General features: G+C 40.2%; 1 protein-coding gene across 8 annotated transcripts in view; it reads left to right on the top strand.

Annotated features, from left to right (window-relative positions):
• Positions 1-15805, top strand: part of fam49a (family with sequence similarity 49 member A) — a 224647-nt gene that overhangs the window by 194022 nt on the left and 14820 nt on the right. For all 8 annotated transcript variants that reach the window (XR_005943058.1, XM_041188229.1, XM_041188224.1 and 5 more), the window contains 6 exons: positions 3963-4084; positions 4661-4766; positions 5402-5538; positions 5634-5711; positions 5807-5923; positions 15251-15330. Coding sequence is in view for 7 of the 8 variants with exons in the window: in XM_041188224.1 (XP_041044158.1) it covers positions 3963-4084; positions 4661-4766; positions 5402-5538; positions 5634-5711; positions 5807-5923; positions 15251-15330 (640 nt within the window). In the remaining variant the exon portion in view is untranslated. The remainder of the gene's footprint in view (positions 1-3962; positions 4085-4660; positions 4767-5401; positions 5539-5633; positions 5712-5806; positions 5924-15250; positions 15331-15805) is intronic.

Below are 15805 nucleotides of genomic sequence, written 5' to 3'. Positions count from 1 at the left end.
CCCTTTTGAATCTGAGTGAATCTTACCCTTTTGAATCTGAGTGAATCTTACCCTTTTGAATCTGAGTGAATCTTACCCTTTTGAATCTGAGTGAATCTTACCCTTTTGAATCTGAGTGAATCTTACCCTTTTGAATCTGAGTGAATCTTACCCTTTTGAATCTGAGTGAATCTTACCCTTTTGAATCTGAGTGAATCTTACCCTTTTGAATCTGAGTGAATCTTACCCTTTTGAATCTGAGTGAATCTTACCCTTTTGAATCTGAGTGAATCTTACCCTTTTGAATCTGAGTGAATCTTACCCTTTTGAATCTGAGTGAATCTTACCCTTTTGAATCTGAGTGAATCTTACCCTTTTGAATCTGAGTGAATCTTACCCTTTTGAATCTGAGTGAATCTTACCCTTTTGAATCTGAGTGAATCTTACCCTTTTGAATCTGAGTGAATCTTACCCTTTTGAATCTGAGTGAATCTTACCCTTTTGAATCTGAGTGAATCTTACCCTTTTGAATCTGAGTGAATCTTACCCTTTTGAATCTGAGTGAATCTTACCCTTTTGAATCTGAGTGAATCTTACCCTTTTGAATCTGAGTGAATCTTACCCTTTTGAATCTGAGTGAATCTTACCCTTTTGAATCTGAGTGAATCTTACCCTTTTGAATCTGAGTGAATCTTACCCTTTTGAATCTGAGTGAATCTTACCCTTTTGAATCTGAGTGAATCTTACCCTTTTGAATCTGAGTGAATCTTACCCTTTTGAATCTGAGTGAATCTTACCCTTTTGAATCTGAGTGAATCTTACCCTTTTGAATCTGAGTGAATCTTACCCTTTTGAATCTGAGTGAATCTTACCCTTTTGAATCTGAGTGAATCTTACCCTTTTGAATCTGAGTGAATCTTACCCTTTTGAATCTGAGTGAATCTTACCCTTTTGAATCTGAGTGAATCTTACCCTTTTGAATCTGAGTGAATCTTACCCTTTTGAATCTGAGTGAATCTTACCCTTTTGAATCTGAGTGAATCTTACCCTTTTGAATCTGAGTGAATCTTACCCTTTTGAATCTGAGTGAATCTTACCCTTTTGAATCTGAGTGAATCTTACCCTTTTGAATCTGAGTGAATCTTACCCTTTTGAATCTGAGTGAATCTTACCCTTTTGAATCTGAGTGAATCTTACCCTTTTGAATCTGAGTGAATCTTACCCTTTTGAATCTGAGTGAATCTTACCCTTTTGAATCTGAGTGAATCTTACCCTTTTGAATCTGAGTGAATCTTACCCTTTTGAATCTGAGTGAATCTTACCCTTTTGAATCTGAGTGAATCTTACCCTTTTGAATCTGAGTGAATCTTACCCTTTTGAATCTGAGTGAATCTTACCCTTTTGAATCTGAGTGAATCTTACCCTTTTGAATCTGAGTGAATCTTACCCTTTTGAATCTGAGTGAATCTTACCCTTTTGAATCTGAGTGAATCTTACCCTTTTGAATCTGAGTGAATCTTACCCTTTTGAATCTGAGTGAATCTTACCCTTTTGAATCTGAGTGAATCTTACCCTTTTGAATCTGAGTGAATCTTACCCTTTTGAATCTGAGTGAATCTTACCCTTTTGAATCTGAGTGAATCTTACCCTTTTGAATCTGAGTGAATCTTACCCTTTTGAATCTGAGTGAATCTTACCCTTTTGAATCTGAGTGAATCTTACCCTTTTGAATCTGAGTGAATCTTACCCTTTTGAATCTGAGTGAATCTTACCCTTTTGAATCTGAGTGAATCTTACCCTTTTGAATCTGAGTGAATCTTACCCTTTTGAATCTGAGTGAATCTTACCCTTTTGAATCTGAGTGAATCTTACCCTTTTGAATCTGAGTGAATCTTACCCTTTTGAATCTGAGTGAATCTTACCCTTTTGAATCTGAGTGAATCTTACCCTTTTGAATCTGAGTGAATCTTACCCTTTTGAATCTGAGTGAATCTTACCCTTTTGAATCTGAGTGAATCTTACCCTTTTGAATCTGAGTGAATCTTACCCTTTTGAATCTGAGTGAATCTTACCCTTTTGAATCTGAGTGAATCTTACCCTTTTGAATCTGAGTGAATCTTACCCTTTTGAATCTGAGTGAATCTTACCCTTTTGAATCTGAGTGAATCTTACCCTTTTGAATCTGAGTGAATCTTACCCTTTTGAATCTGAGTGAATCTTACCCTTTTGAATCTGAGTGAATCTTACCCTTTTGAATCTGAGTGAATCTTACCCTTTTGAATCTGAGTGAATCTTACCCTTTTGAATCTGAGTGAATCTTACTCTTTTGAATCTGAGTGAATCTTACTCTTTTGAATCTGAGTGAATCTTACCCTTTTGAATCTGAGTGAATCTTACCCTTTTGAATCTGAGTGAATCTTACCCTTTTGAATCTGAGTGAATCTTACCCTTTTGAATCTGAGTGAATCTTACCCTTTTGAATCTGAGTGAATCTTACTCCTTTTGAATCTGAGTGAATCTTACCCTTTTGAATCTGAGTGAATCTTACCCTTTTGAATCTGAGTGAATCTTACCCTTTTGAATCTGAGTGAATCTTACCCTTTTGAATCTGAGTGAATCTTACCCTTTAGAATCTGAGTGAATCTTACTCTTTTGAATCTGAGTGAATCTTACTCTTTTGAATCTGAGTGAATCTTACTCTTTTGAATCTGAGTGAATCTTACTCTTTTGAATCTGAGTGAATCTTACTCTTTTGAATCTGAGTGAATCTTACTCTTTTGAATCTGAGTGAATCTTACTCTTTTGAATCTGAGTGAATCTTACTCTTTTGAATCTGAGTGAATCTTACTCTTTTGAATCTGAGTGAATCTTACTCTTTTGAATCTGAGTGAATCTTACTCTTTTGAATCTGAGTGAATCTTACTCTTTTGAATCTGAGTGAATCTTACTCTTTTGAATCTGAGTGAATCTTACTCTTTTGAATCTGAGTGAATCTTACTCTTTTGAATCTGAGTGAATCTTACTCTTTTGAATCTGAGTGAATCTTACTCTTTTGAATCTGAGTGAATCTTACTCTTTTGAATCTGAGTGAATCTTACTCTTTTGAATCTGAGTGAATCTTACTCTTTTGAATCTGAGTGAATCTTACTCTTTTGAATCTGAGTGAATCTTACTCTTTTGAATCTGAGTGAATCTTACTCTTTTGAATCTGAGTGAATCTTACTCTTTTGAATCTGAGTGAATCTTACTCTTTTGAATCTGAGTGAATCTTACTCTTTTGAATCTGAGTGAATCTTACTCTTTTGAATCTGAGTGAATCTTACTCTTTTGAATCTGAGTGAATCTTACTCTTTTGAATCTGAGTGAATCTTACTCTTTTGAATCTGAGTGAATCTTACTCTTTTGAATCTGAGTGAATCTTACTCTTTTGAATCTGAGTGAATCTTACTCTTTTGAATCTGAGTGAATCTTACTCTTTTGAATCTGAGTGAATCTTACTCTTTTGAATCTGAGTGAATCTTACTCTTTTGAATCTGAGTGAATCTTACTCTTTTGAATCTGAGTGAATCTTACTCTTTTGAATCTGAGTGAATCTTACTCTTTTGAATCTGAGTGAATCTTACTCTTTTGAATCTGAGTGAATCTTACTCTTTTGAATCTGAGTGAATCTTACTCTTTTGAATCTGAGTGAATCTTACTCTTTTGAATCTGAGTGAATCTTACTCTTCTGAATCTGAGTGAATCTTACTCTTCTGAATCTGAGTGAATCTTACTCTTCTGAATCTGAGTGAATCTTACTCTTCTGAATCTGAGTGAATCTTACTCTTCTGAATCTGAGTGAATCTTACTCTTCTGAATCTGAGTGAATCTTACTCTTCTGAATCTGAGTGAATCTTACTCTTTATAAATTCACTTTAGTGTGAAATTACACAAATAAGATAACTTGCTTCATTTGACCATTGAAACTTGTCATTTTTGTGTAGATGCACAACCTACAGATGGAGAGCGGGAGATTTGGAACCAAGTGAATGCTGTGCTGCAGGATTCTGAAAGCATTCTAACTGAGCTGCAGGCTTATAAAGGGGCTGGACAAGAGATAAGAGATGTATGCCAGCAATGTTCATTCACATTAAGTGTTGATTAACTTTGAGCATGAAAGCGCAGATGATTTGTTTTGATTTTATAAAGATTAATTGCACCATTCCACATTTATATATGAATGTATTTCTACAGAAATTTATAGAATGAATCAGCTTTTTATTTGACTGTTTTTAGAAAGCTATGCAGCCTGTTTAAAAATACTCATCACATGGTATGAAACATCTGAAGTACTATGGCTCCGTCTGTCCACACGGAAATGTGATTAGGATTGTTTATCAATGTTGTACATCTTAGGAAAATATTCAAGTACTTTAAACTGGTGATGTTCTTTTCAGGGATTTAATGTATAGCCTACTTCTTTATAATGAATTAATGTTCTACTATTGAGAATAAAATAATAACATAGCTCAGATTTTAAACTGAATAAGAAAAACAAATATTGACATTAAAAACAATGAACATTCTATAAAATTGTCATATTGCATTTCAAGGTACGCATCATGTAAAGTGTTGTCACAAATTGTTAGTAGCCAAAAGTCCCAAGACATAATGCTGTTGTGCAATATAACTTTTCCCCCAGGCAATTCAAAACCCCGGTGATGGTCAGCTACAGGATAGAGCATGGAGTTCAGTGTGTCCCCTAGTTGGGAGGCTTAAGAGATTCTATGAATTCTCTATAAGATTGGGTAAGCTTTTGAATTTTCTATCTTTTTTGTCTCTATACCAGATAGGTAAGTATAGCAGAGCTTCTCTTCCCTTATTTATCTGATGCTACATAGAATGTCCCATTTACTTTGTAGAGTTGCCTCCGATGGGTCACACTTCAGATGCAGTCCTGTAAACCAAACTAAGTAACATCACTGTCATTAGATAGTCCAGAACTCCCCTGGAAGGTGGGTTTTTTGGGTGACAGCAATGGCAAAGGTAAACAGCTGACACCAGTCACACTTGGGTTGGGCTTTCCATCTTGATTGTGCAGGCAAATCTCTCAGCCTACCACACAAATCAACAGTAAACTTTCATATTGCTAGTCTGTGCAAGTATTGTTCCTGCAATCAGGGAAGATCCTAACCAAGCTCACAATTAAGCTGCACTTCACATTGTATAGCTAATTTAAAGCTGTGTTGCTGAGTTGAGACTGCAACTAGTCTCATGTCTGTGCAGCTGTTTGTTATTGCTAAATCTGCCTAAACTGGAGCTTTGGATAGCCTGGTTTCTAATGGCAATGTCTTAAACTCATTTCATTATAATTGTTTAATTTTAGGTTGTGGTTAGAAAATGTGAAAGGAGTTTGCTATTTATTTTTATGTTCTCAACACAGAAAAAGCATTACAAAGTCTTTTGGAGTCTTTGACCTATCCACCTTACACACCAACTCAACATCTGGAACGTGAGCAAGCTCTAGCCAAACAATTTGCAGAAATTCTGCATTTTACTCTCCGCTTTGATGAGCTTAAGGTTAGAAATTCAAGCTTGCCTGTGATTTTTTAAATATATTTTACAAAAATGCAAAAATAATGGTAAATTACAACTCGCTTGTTTTCTTGCCCTAGATGAAAAATCCAGCCATCCAGAATGACTTTAGTTATTACAGACGAACAATTAGTCGTAACAGAATTAACAATATGCATGTGAGTAGACTATCTTATAGGCCACGATGTAATTCCTGAAATAGGTTTACACATCTTTGAATTTAATCTATGCTCTTTTTATTCTGCTTGAGCAGTTAGACGCTGAGAATGAAGTAAACAATGAAATGGCCAACAGAATGTCCTTATTTTATGCAGAAGCTACGCCAATGCTAAAAACATTAAGTGATGCAACAACCAAATTTGTATCAGAGGTACGTATGCCAGATCAGTTAATGGATTAATTTATGGTTCAGTAATAATTGCCTTATTTTCGATCATTATATCATCTGAGCATTAACAGTACTTTTGCAGCTGTGGAAAAAGGAGTTTGCTATTGGACTGTGCCCACAAGGCAAAGAACTATGCAACTATTATGAATGTCACATGGCATTGAGGCACCATACCTTCAGGTGGCACACTGGATTGGTGAAGTGAAAATTAATGATTCACGTGTTTGGAAGGCAAGAGATGCATCAAGTCAATTCCCAGCAAAAGGAATAAGGAGTGAATTAGTGGATGAGCTATTTAAAGTTACTACTGGGAACTTTTTATGGGGCAGCATTTTACTGTCGGCGAGCAGGGGGCGGGGCCCGCTCGCCAACACGTAAAATGACGTGTGGTGACGTTGGACGTGCGTCCGAACATCACCGCGCATCGACTGCCCACCCGCCAAACTGTCAAAGGCTTATTAAGGGCTGTTTAAAAATTAATTAAGACAATTAAGTGAGCTACCCGTCCAACCTCAAGGTTGTTGTGCAGGTGAAGGGCCCAGGCGGCCTTCAGAAAAAATATGAAACCTCATCCACGGGCGAGATGAGATTTCATGAGGGATTTAAAACGTGTGTAAAATTTTTAACGAAAATTAATTGACATGTTCCTGCTCATATGACAGTGTCACATGAGGGGACATGTCAGGAATATTTTTTTCTCCCTTTAATAAAGTTTGCAAACTTGAGCCGAGCTCCCTGAGGCAGCACTTTACCTCAGGGAGACCTGTGCGCTCTTTCGTGCACGTGCATGAAAGAGTGCACTCCCGGCTCAAGGAATCCTCCCTGCCTGCACAGGGAGTGCACAGCGCTTCCAGGCGGACGTCACACTATGCGGGCCTTAATTGGCCCACCCACATAAAATGGCGGTGCACCCCTGACCGAGGGTGCCGATCGGGAATCTGCCCGCCAGCACCTGCACAACCACCCCCAAGGGGGGAGGGGGGGGCATATTGCTGGCCCTGATATAGAAGATCACTCGTCAAGGAATTATTGCAGGGGATGAGGAAACCTCAACAGGGAAAATAAATAAATGTGTTTATAATGTACTTTACTCCTTATATATTAAAAATCACAAATCCAATTAGTCGATGTCGGTTGTTCCTCGATTCAAGGATGACACCTACTAAGGGTCGCAAGTTTCTACCATGGGTTTTCACGTGACTGAACAGGCTGATTTTTAACCCACGGATCTTTGTGCACATGGGGCAAGATGTCCCACAAGGTAGTGGGATCTGGAGTACACAGTTTGCTTCTTTTTCTTTCTTTCTCTGCCTCATCGTTAAGGCATTGTGACTCAAAGTATGATGCAGCTTTATGGACATAAGAACATAAGAAATAGGAACAGGAGCAGACCATTCATTCCCTCGAGCCTGCTCCGCCATTCAATAAGATCATCACTAATCCTCTTGCGTTTCGATTTTCACATTCCCATCTAACCCTGATAACCTTTGATTTCCTTGCCTAACAAGAATCTATCTACCTCTGCCTTAAAAATATTCAATGACCCAGCCCCCACCACCTTCTGAGGTGGAGAATTCCAAAGTTGCACAACCCCAGAGAGAAAAATATTCTTCTCACTCCTGCCCTAAAAGGGTGACCCCCCAATTTGAAAACAGTGGCCCCTAGTTCTGGACTCACCCACAATAGGCAACATCCTTTTTTCATCCACCTTGTCAAGGCAGTTCAGGATCTTGTATACTTCAATCAAATCACCCCTCACCCTTCTAAACTCCAGTGGAAACAAGCCCAATCTCTCCAACCGTCCCTCCTAAGACAACCCACTCATTCTAGTAAACTTCCTTTGAACCGCCTCCAATGCAGGTGACCAGGTGACAAGTTGGCACCATCTTGAACAGTTGGTAGTAAGTTCCCTGTCATTAATGTTAATGCTGCCCTGCTTCAAGGAGAGCTTCAGAGTGCACTTGTAGCGTTTTCTTTTCCCTCCCCTAGAATGTTGGCTACTTGAGAGTTGAGAAAACAGGTCCTGGTGGGGGAGATGTTATTTGGCAATGCGGACACAATGCCCAGCCCATTAAAGTTGATTTTTGCAGGAGCTTTGCCTAAATGTTTGTGGAGCTGGCTTCAAGAAGGGCATTAGCATTTGTTCGATGGTCCTTCCATTAAATCTGGAGGATGCAGCAGAGAAATTGTTGATGGAATTTCTCTAGAGCTCTTAGGTATAGTTGATGCACAGTTCAGATCTCTCTGCAGTGTAGGAGGGTGGTGACGATAACTGCTCTGTACACTAGGACTTCTGTTGACTTATGGAGGCCTTTGTTGTCACTCACTGCCATAGTTGTAGAAGGCTGCGTTGACATCTGTGTTGGATCTCCTCATCAATGGTGGCCTTTTGAGAGAGGTGTTCAACATACTCCACAGTCTCTACTTCAGTGAATATGGGCTGACTAGGTGAGGGTTAATATGAGTTTCCTTTTGGCAACAATCAAGAACAGTCTGAGTTTCTTGTCTTCAGAAATGAAGAGATTAAGAGTAAACCTGGTGGAGTGGGCAATGACACTGCAGGTTCACGCAAACTGTAGGTCACATATGTCAATGGTGGTCAGTTTAATTTTGGCATGGAGGCAACAGAGATTAAAAAGTTTTCCATTTAGGAGGTGTTTAACACCAGAGGGCAGTTGATCTTTGATAAGGTGAATAGCCACTGTCAGGTAAATTGTAGTATGTGAGCTATTACAAAGCCTTGCTTGATCCCAGTCTGGATTTTGAAAGCATCTGTTTCAGATCTCCCACTCATAAGAACATAAGAAATAGGAACAGGAGTAGACCATTGGGCCCCTGGAGCCTGCTCTGCCATTCAATAAGATCATGGCTGATCTCCTTGTGTTTCAATTTCCACATTCCCATCTAACCCCGATAACCTTTGATTCCCTTGCCTAACAAGAATCTACCTACCTCTGCCTTAAAAATATTCAATGACCCCTGCCTCCACCACCTTCTGAGGCAGAGAATTCCAAAGTCGCACAACCCTCTGAGAGAGAAAAATTCTCCTCATCTCTGCCCTAAAAGGGTGACCCCTAATTTTAAAACAGTACCCCCTAATTCTGGGCTCACCCACAAGAGGGAATATCCTTTCGATGTCCACCTTGTCAAGGCCATTCAGGATCTTGTATATTTCAATAAAATCACCCCTCACTCTTCTAAACTCCAGTGGAAACAAGCTCAGTCTGTTCAACCTTTCTTCATAAGACCAACCCATTCATTTCAGCTATCTAGTAAACCTCCTTTGAACCGTCCCCAATGCATTTGCATCCTTCCCCATTGCCTTGAACTCTCCTAAGTGCCCAGCTGTAACCTCCTTAATAATCAATTCTAACAACTTCGCCATGACAGATGTCAAGCTAACTGGCCTATAGTTTCCTGTTTTCTGCCTCCCTTCCTTCCTGAATAGAAGGGTATATTTGCTATTTTCCAATCTGATGGAACCTTTCCAGAATCTAGCGAATTTTGGAAAATTAACACCAGTGCATCAACTACTTCATTAGCCACCTCTTTTAAGACCCTAGGATGTAGTCTATCAGATCCTGGAGACTTGCCAACCTGCAGTTACATCAAATTGCTCAGTACTGTTTCTCTAGTGATTAAATTTCACCAAGCCCCTTTCTCCCGTTCACCTCCTGATTTGTAGCTGTTAATGGAATGCTTTTTATATCCTCTATAGTGAACACAGAAGCAAAACATTTGTTCATTTCTTCTGCTATTTCCTTATTATCTACTTTTAACTCCCCACTGTCACCCTCTAGAGGATCAACACTCACTTTATTTACTCTTTTCCTTTTTAAGTACCTTTAAAAACTTTTGCTATCTGTTTTTACATTTCTAGCTAGCTTTCTCTCCTACTCTAACCTCTTTTTCCTGATTAACCTTTTAGTCATTCTCTGCCATTCTTTATATTCTGTCCAATCGTCTGTCCTGCCACTTATCTTTGTGGAGTTGTATGCTTTTTCCTGAAGTTTGATGCTTTCCTTAACATCTTTAGTTAGCCACAGAGGGTGCGCCCTTCCCTTAGAATTTTGATTTATAGTAGGAATGTAGTTATTCTGAATACTCTGAAACCCCTTAAATGTCTCTCATTGCTTCTCTATTAATCTATCCTCTAGCCTAGTTTCCCAGTTCACTTCAGCTAGCTCAGCTTTCAGCTCCAAATAGTTGCCCTTGTTTATGTTTAAGATACTAATCTTAGACCCTCTTTTCTCCCTTTCAAACTGGATGTAAAATTCAAGCATATTGTGGCTGCTGCTACCTAGGGGTGCCTTTAATCTGAGGTCATTAATTAATCCTGTCATGTTACATAATACCAAGTCTAATATAATCTACTCTCTGCTTGGTATCAGAACATGCTGCTCTAAGAAAGTATCTTGAAGAACTCCTCATCCAAGCTACTACTGCCAGTCTGATTTTTCCAGTATGTATAGATTAAGATCACCCATGATTATTGCCATCCCTTTATCACAGACACACAATATTTTCTCTTGAATACTGTGTCCTATACGGTGACTACTGTTAGGGGGCCTGTAGACCACTCCCACTAATGTGTTATTTCCCCTACTATTTCTCATCACCCAAATCAATTCTACATCCTGACCACCTAAACAAAAGTCATCTCTAACTATTGCAACAATTCCCTCTTTGATTAACAGTGATATCCCTCCACCTTTACTGCGCTTCCTATTCTTCATGGATGTCATGTACCCTTCAATATTAAGGACCTAGTTTTTGTTTTCCTGCAGCAATGTCTCCGTAATTGCTATCAGATCCTATTTATTTACTTAAATGTGGTCCATCAATTCATTCACTTTGTTATAAATACTACGTGCATTCAGATAGAGAGCCCTCAGTTTTGTCTTTTTGTTATCTTTGTAACATCTAGCCTTGACTGCTGATGTATTCTTAGGTTTTTTTCTCTCTGACCCTTCCTACCATTCTCTGACCCTCATTTCTCATAATATTATTTTGCTCTCCTGTCTTGACACGACACTTTGAATTGCTACCTCTACCCAATCTTGATCCCTCACCCCTCTTGTTTAGGTTAAAGCCCTCTACTCCGCTAACTATGCAACTTGTGAGGACATTCACCCTAGCACGGCTCAGATGTAAACCGTCCCAATTGTCTCACACCTTGGCACCAGGCAGGCAACAAAGCTGTCTGGACTCTCTTTGCTGCAGAGAACAACGTCAATCCCCTCACTATACTATCCCCTACTACCAAGACATTCCTTTTTGCTCTCTCCGCTTCAACGGCTTCCTGTACCACAGTGCCATGGCCAGCCAGCTCATCCACCTTGCAGACTTTGCTTTCATCCACAAAGGTTGTGAGCATCTCAAACCTGTTTGACAATTGCAAAGCCTGAGGCTCCTCCCCTGCTGTCCGCTCGATCCCATTACCTGCCCCGCTGACAGTCACGTCCTCCTGTCCCTCACTGCTGACCAAAACAGATGTCCCTCAAAACAGGTGCAATGTAAGCCATCATGAAGCAATTGCAGGATTGTGATGAAGTTTCTTGGGCATCTAAACCTTTGAAGTACAAGCCACAGAGCCTCATGATTTACTGATTTAGATGCTTTAGCTAATTTGATGAATGCGATGAAGAGTTTCTGGCGTTATATAACAGCTCAAAAAGATCATCTATTAAACTGCAATACATTTAATGTTACAGGACATAAGGAGGCTACAAAGGGATATAGATAGGTGAAATGAGTGGGCAAAGGTCTGGCAAATGGAATATAATGCGGACAAACGTGAAATTGTCCATTTTGGCAGGAAGAATAAAAAAGAAGCATATCTAAAGGCTCAGAGATTGTAGAGCTCTGAGATGCAGAGGGATCTGGGTGTCCTTGTGCATGAATTATAAAAGGCTAGTATGTAGGTAGGAAAGCTAATGAAATGTTATCGATTCTTGCGAGGGGAATTGAATGCAAAAGTAGGGAGGTTATGCTTCAGTTGTACAGGGCACTGGCAAGACCAATCTGAAATACTGTGTACAGTATTGGCCTCCTTCCATCCTTTATGGAAGGATGTAAATGTGTTGGTAGCAGTTCAGAGAAGGATTACTAGACTAATACCAGGAATGGGCAGGTTGTCTTACGAGGAAAAGTTGGACAGGCTGGGCTTGTATCCACTGGAGTTTAGAAAAGTAAAAGGTAACTTGATTGAAACCTTTAGATCCTGAGGGGTCTTGTCAGGGTGGATGTGGGAGAATCTAGAACCAGGGGTCACTGTTTAAAAATAAATTTAAGATGGAGATGAGGGGATTTTCTTTTTTCTGAGGGCTGTGAGTCTCTCTTCCTCAAAAGGCACGAGAAGCAGAGTCTTTGAATATTTTTAAGGCAGAGGTAGATTCTTGATGAGCAAGGAATGAAAGGTTATTGGGGATAGGCAGGAATGTGAAGTTGAGGTTCCAATCAGATCAGCCATGATCTTATTGAATGGTGGAGCAGGCTCGAGGGGCCGAATAGCCTACTTCTCTTCCTAATTCATATGTCAGTACATTCATTAGCGTTAACATTCCTAGTATTTTTAGCAGTGTCTATTCAAAATTCTAGTTATTTAGAGAGGTAATGTTATGTTCCACTTAGGTTTTATGTGTTTCTGTGTATCCTACAAGGCTGCAGCACACTGGTGCCTGTCTCTGGAAATTGACATTTGTCAATGAAAAAGAAAGAGCTTACTGTTTTTAAAAAGAAGCTTTGTTCACATGCTCATGTGGCCCAAAAATGCATCACAGCCAATCAAGTACTTTTATGGTGAATTTGCTGTTGATATGTAGGAAAACACAGCAGTTGGACTGCATATAGCAAAGCCCACAAGCAGCAGTGAAATAGACCACCAGATCATCAATTTTTAGTCATGTTGGTGTTTGAGGGATTAGTCTTGGCCAGGAGAGCTCCCCTGTTTTCCTTTGTGTAGTGTCATTAAATCTTTTATATTCACCCGACCAAACAGATGGGTCTTTGTGCAGCCTTGTGGATGTTAAAACAATCAGCAGTACTGCACTGAAATGTCAGCCTAGTTTGTGCTAAACTTCTGGGGCAGAATTTTGCCGTCGGCAAGCAGGGGGCGGGGCCCGCTCGCCGACACGTGAAATGACCTGGAATGACGTCAGGCGGAACCCCTGATGTCATCCCGCCCCGTTTAAATTTTCAGGAAGGCGGGGCTGCAGCAAAATCAGCTGTGGGCCCGCCAACCTGTCAATGTCCAATTCAGGCCATTGATAAGATCACTTAAACAATTAAAGGACCTGCCCTTCCAACCTTAAGGTTGGTTGGTCGGCCAGGAGCCCCGGCGGCAAATAGAAAAAACATGCAACCTCATCCACCGGCGGAATGAGGTTTCATGCAGGGTTTTAAAAAGTTTAATAAAGTTATAGTGTAAATTATGAACATGCCCCATCTCACGTGACATTGTCATATGAGGGGTACTTGTTTGGGATTTTTTTTTCTCTATTTTTAATCTTTTTCAAAGTGGAAGCGATCTCCATGAGGCTACACTTAGCCTCCAGGAGATGTGTGATCTTTCGTGCGCATGCGTGAAAGAGCGCATTCAATTTTAGGGAATCACCCCCTACCCCCCCCCCCCCCGCCAGGCACAGGAAGCGCATAGTGTTCCCGCCAGACGTCATGCAGGGCAGGCCTTAATTGGCCCACCCACGTTAAATGGCGGTGTGGTCTGCTTCTCCAGCGGGGATTGGCTCCTGGTCCACACGACAGGCAGGGGTACGACGACCTTTGAACCTAGTTGGCAACGAGCTTCATTTGTTTCTTGTAAGCGATCAAACTACTGCTTTGGATAGAACTAACTCGATGATGTTACCCCATGTTAACATCATGGGCAGAAAGTTTAAGAGTGGTGACACTGAGGCGTGCCGCCTCCAGTTGGGGGTGTGCCACCATTTTATGTGGGTGGGCCAATTAAAGCCCGCCCAGCGTGACATTCGCCAGGAAGCACTTTGCACTCCCTGGGCGGGAGGGGATTCCCTGAGCCGAGGGGGCTCTCCTTCATACATGCGCACAAAAGAGCGCTCTCATCTCCCTGAGGCTAAGTGCTGCCTCAGGGAGATCGGCTCTATAATAAAAAATCTGAAAAATAAGAAGAAAAAATTTCCCTGACATGTCCCCTCATGTCACTGTCACATGAGTTGGAACACGTCTATTACTTTTACATACACTTTAATTACATTTTTTAAAACCTATCTGAAACAACATCCTGCCCATGGATGAGGTTTCATGCTTTTTCTAATGCCCGCCAGGGCTCCTGGCCTACCCCCCAACCTTAAGGTTGGACAGGCAGGTCCATTAATTAGTTTAATGACTTTGTCAAAGGCCTCAATTGGCCATTGACAGGTCGGCTGGCACACAGCTGATTCTGCTGAGCCACCACCGACCTGAAATTTAAATGGGGCGGGGTGATGTCGGGAGTTCCACCCGACATCACCGCGCATCACTTTACATGTCGGTGAGCAGGCCCCGCCCCCTGCCCGCTGACCAGGAAATCCTGGTTGCATGTTTGAGATTATTTGCAACTGAGAGAGTTATATGTATGAAGGACTTGTCACCATAAAGACGGGTTCTATTTGTTTGGTCTTAATGATCAGCATTGGAATACTTTTTAAATCAAAGCTAGGAATTTCAGTAAATCCACTGTTCCAGGTTCCTTCCATTTTATCCTCTAAGAACTGATGTCTCGCAGTGAAACCCATACACTTACTTTAGCGACTGTCATTGTTAATTAGGTCTACCATATCTATATTTTTTCTTATGTCTGTTAGGCCTCAATTGAAAATACTTACGTTCCCAGTGATTAGCTTCAGAGTGCACTATTCACATGCCTAATCAGGTATCCTTCTTTATTATAAGACAGAACAGATAGTTTTAAACAAATTAATAAGCAGAAAAAAAACATTGCTGTGAACTCCCATTATAAACTGTAGAGGCTTTTCTATTTTGTATCATTTCCTTATCTGCAAATTTTGGAAATTGAGCTGAAATTTAACAAACGATCTTAGCCTTGGTAGTTCAACATGTGCTTAGGGACCGTGGTCAAATTTGTCCCCAAAATGGATAATAATCAAAATGGTTGATATCTACAATGATTCGAAGTAATTGAGAATTAAGTGTTTTGATTTACCATAGTTGATGATAAAGTAGTAAGGAAAGCTGAGTCCCACAATGGTCAGTGAATGCTCTCTTAGTATTGCACAATATTCAGGACTGTAGGTGTTTTAAATTAGAATTCTTTTTTTTTATGTATTTTAGAACAAGACTCTGCCTATAGAAAATACAACTGATTGTTTAAGTACAATGGCTAGCGTATGCAAAGTCATGCTGGAAACACCGTAAGTATTTTATATTTTCAAATTATTGTAGTGCCTCTCGTTGATTAGTCTTCCTATTAGACTTGAAGTCATGTTATACACACTGCTTCTGTCTGCCTCTAAAAGAGAATCTATGTAAATAGTGGTGCATCTATGACAGATATTTTGTACATTGCCCAAAGGACCTGGGGCAGAATTTTCCCGCTTCACGGAGCGTATTATGTGGCGTGACGATGTTGGGCACTGTTCCCGACGTCATCAAAGTGGTTTCAGATAATACCATGCGCGGGTGGGTAAAAAAGTCAGGAACCCTCCCGCGTTATTCAAATATCAATTTAAATGCCGATTGAGGCAATTAACAACCACTCTGACTGAAATAACATGGTCAGAAGACAATAATATGTCTTCAAAGTCAGATTCCTGTCAGGTGGAAAACCCATTTTTGGGTAGGTTTTTGAACTACTGCTGAGAGCAGACCTTGCAGTTCAGACACCAT

This window comes from Carcharodon carcharias, chromosome 5 (genome assembly GCF_017639515.1).
Source record: "Carcharodon carcharias isolate sCarCar2 chromosome 5, sCarCar2.pri, whole genome shotgun sequence".
NCBI classification, from domain to species: domain Eukaryota; kingdom Metazoa; phylum Chordata; class Chondrichthyes; order Lamniformes; family Lamnidae; genus Carcharodon; species Carcharodon carcharias.
This window is presented reverse-complemented; position numbering and strand designations above follow the sequence as displayed.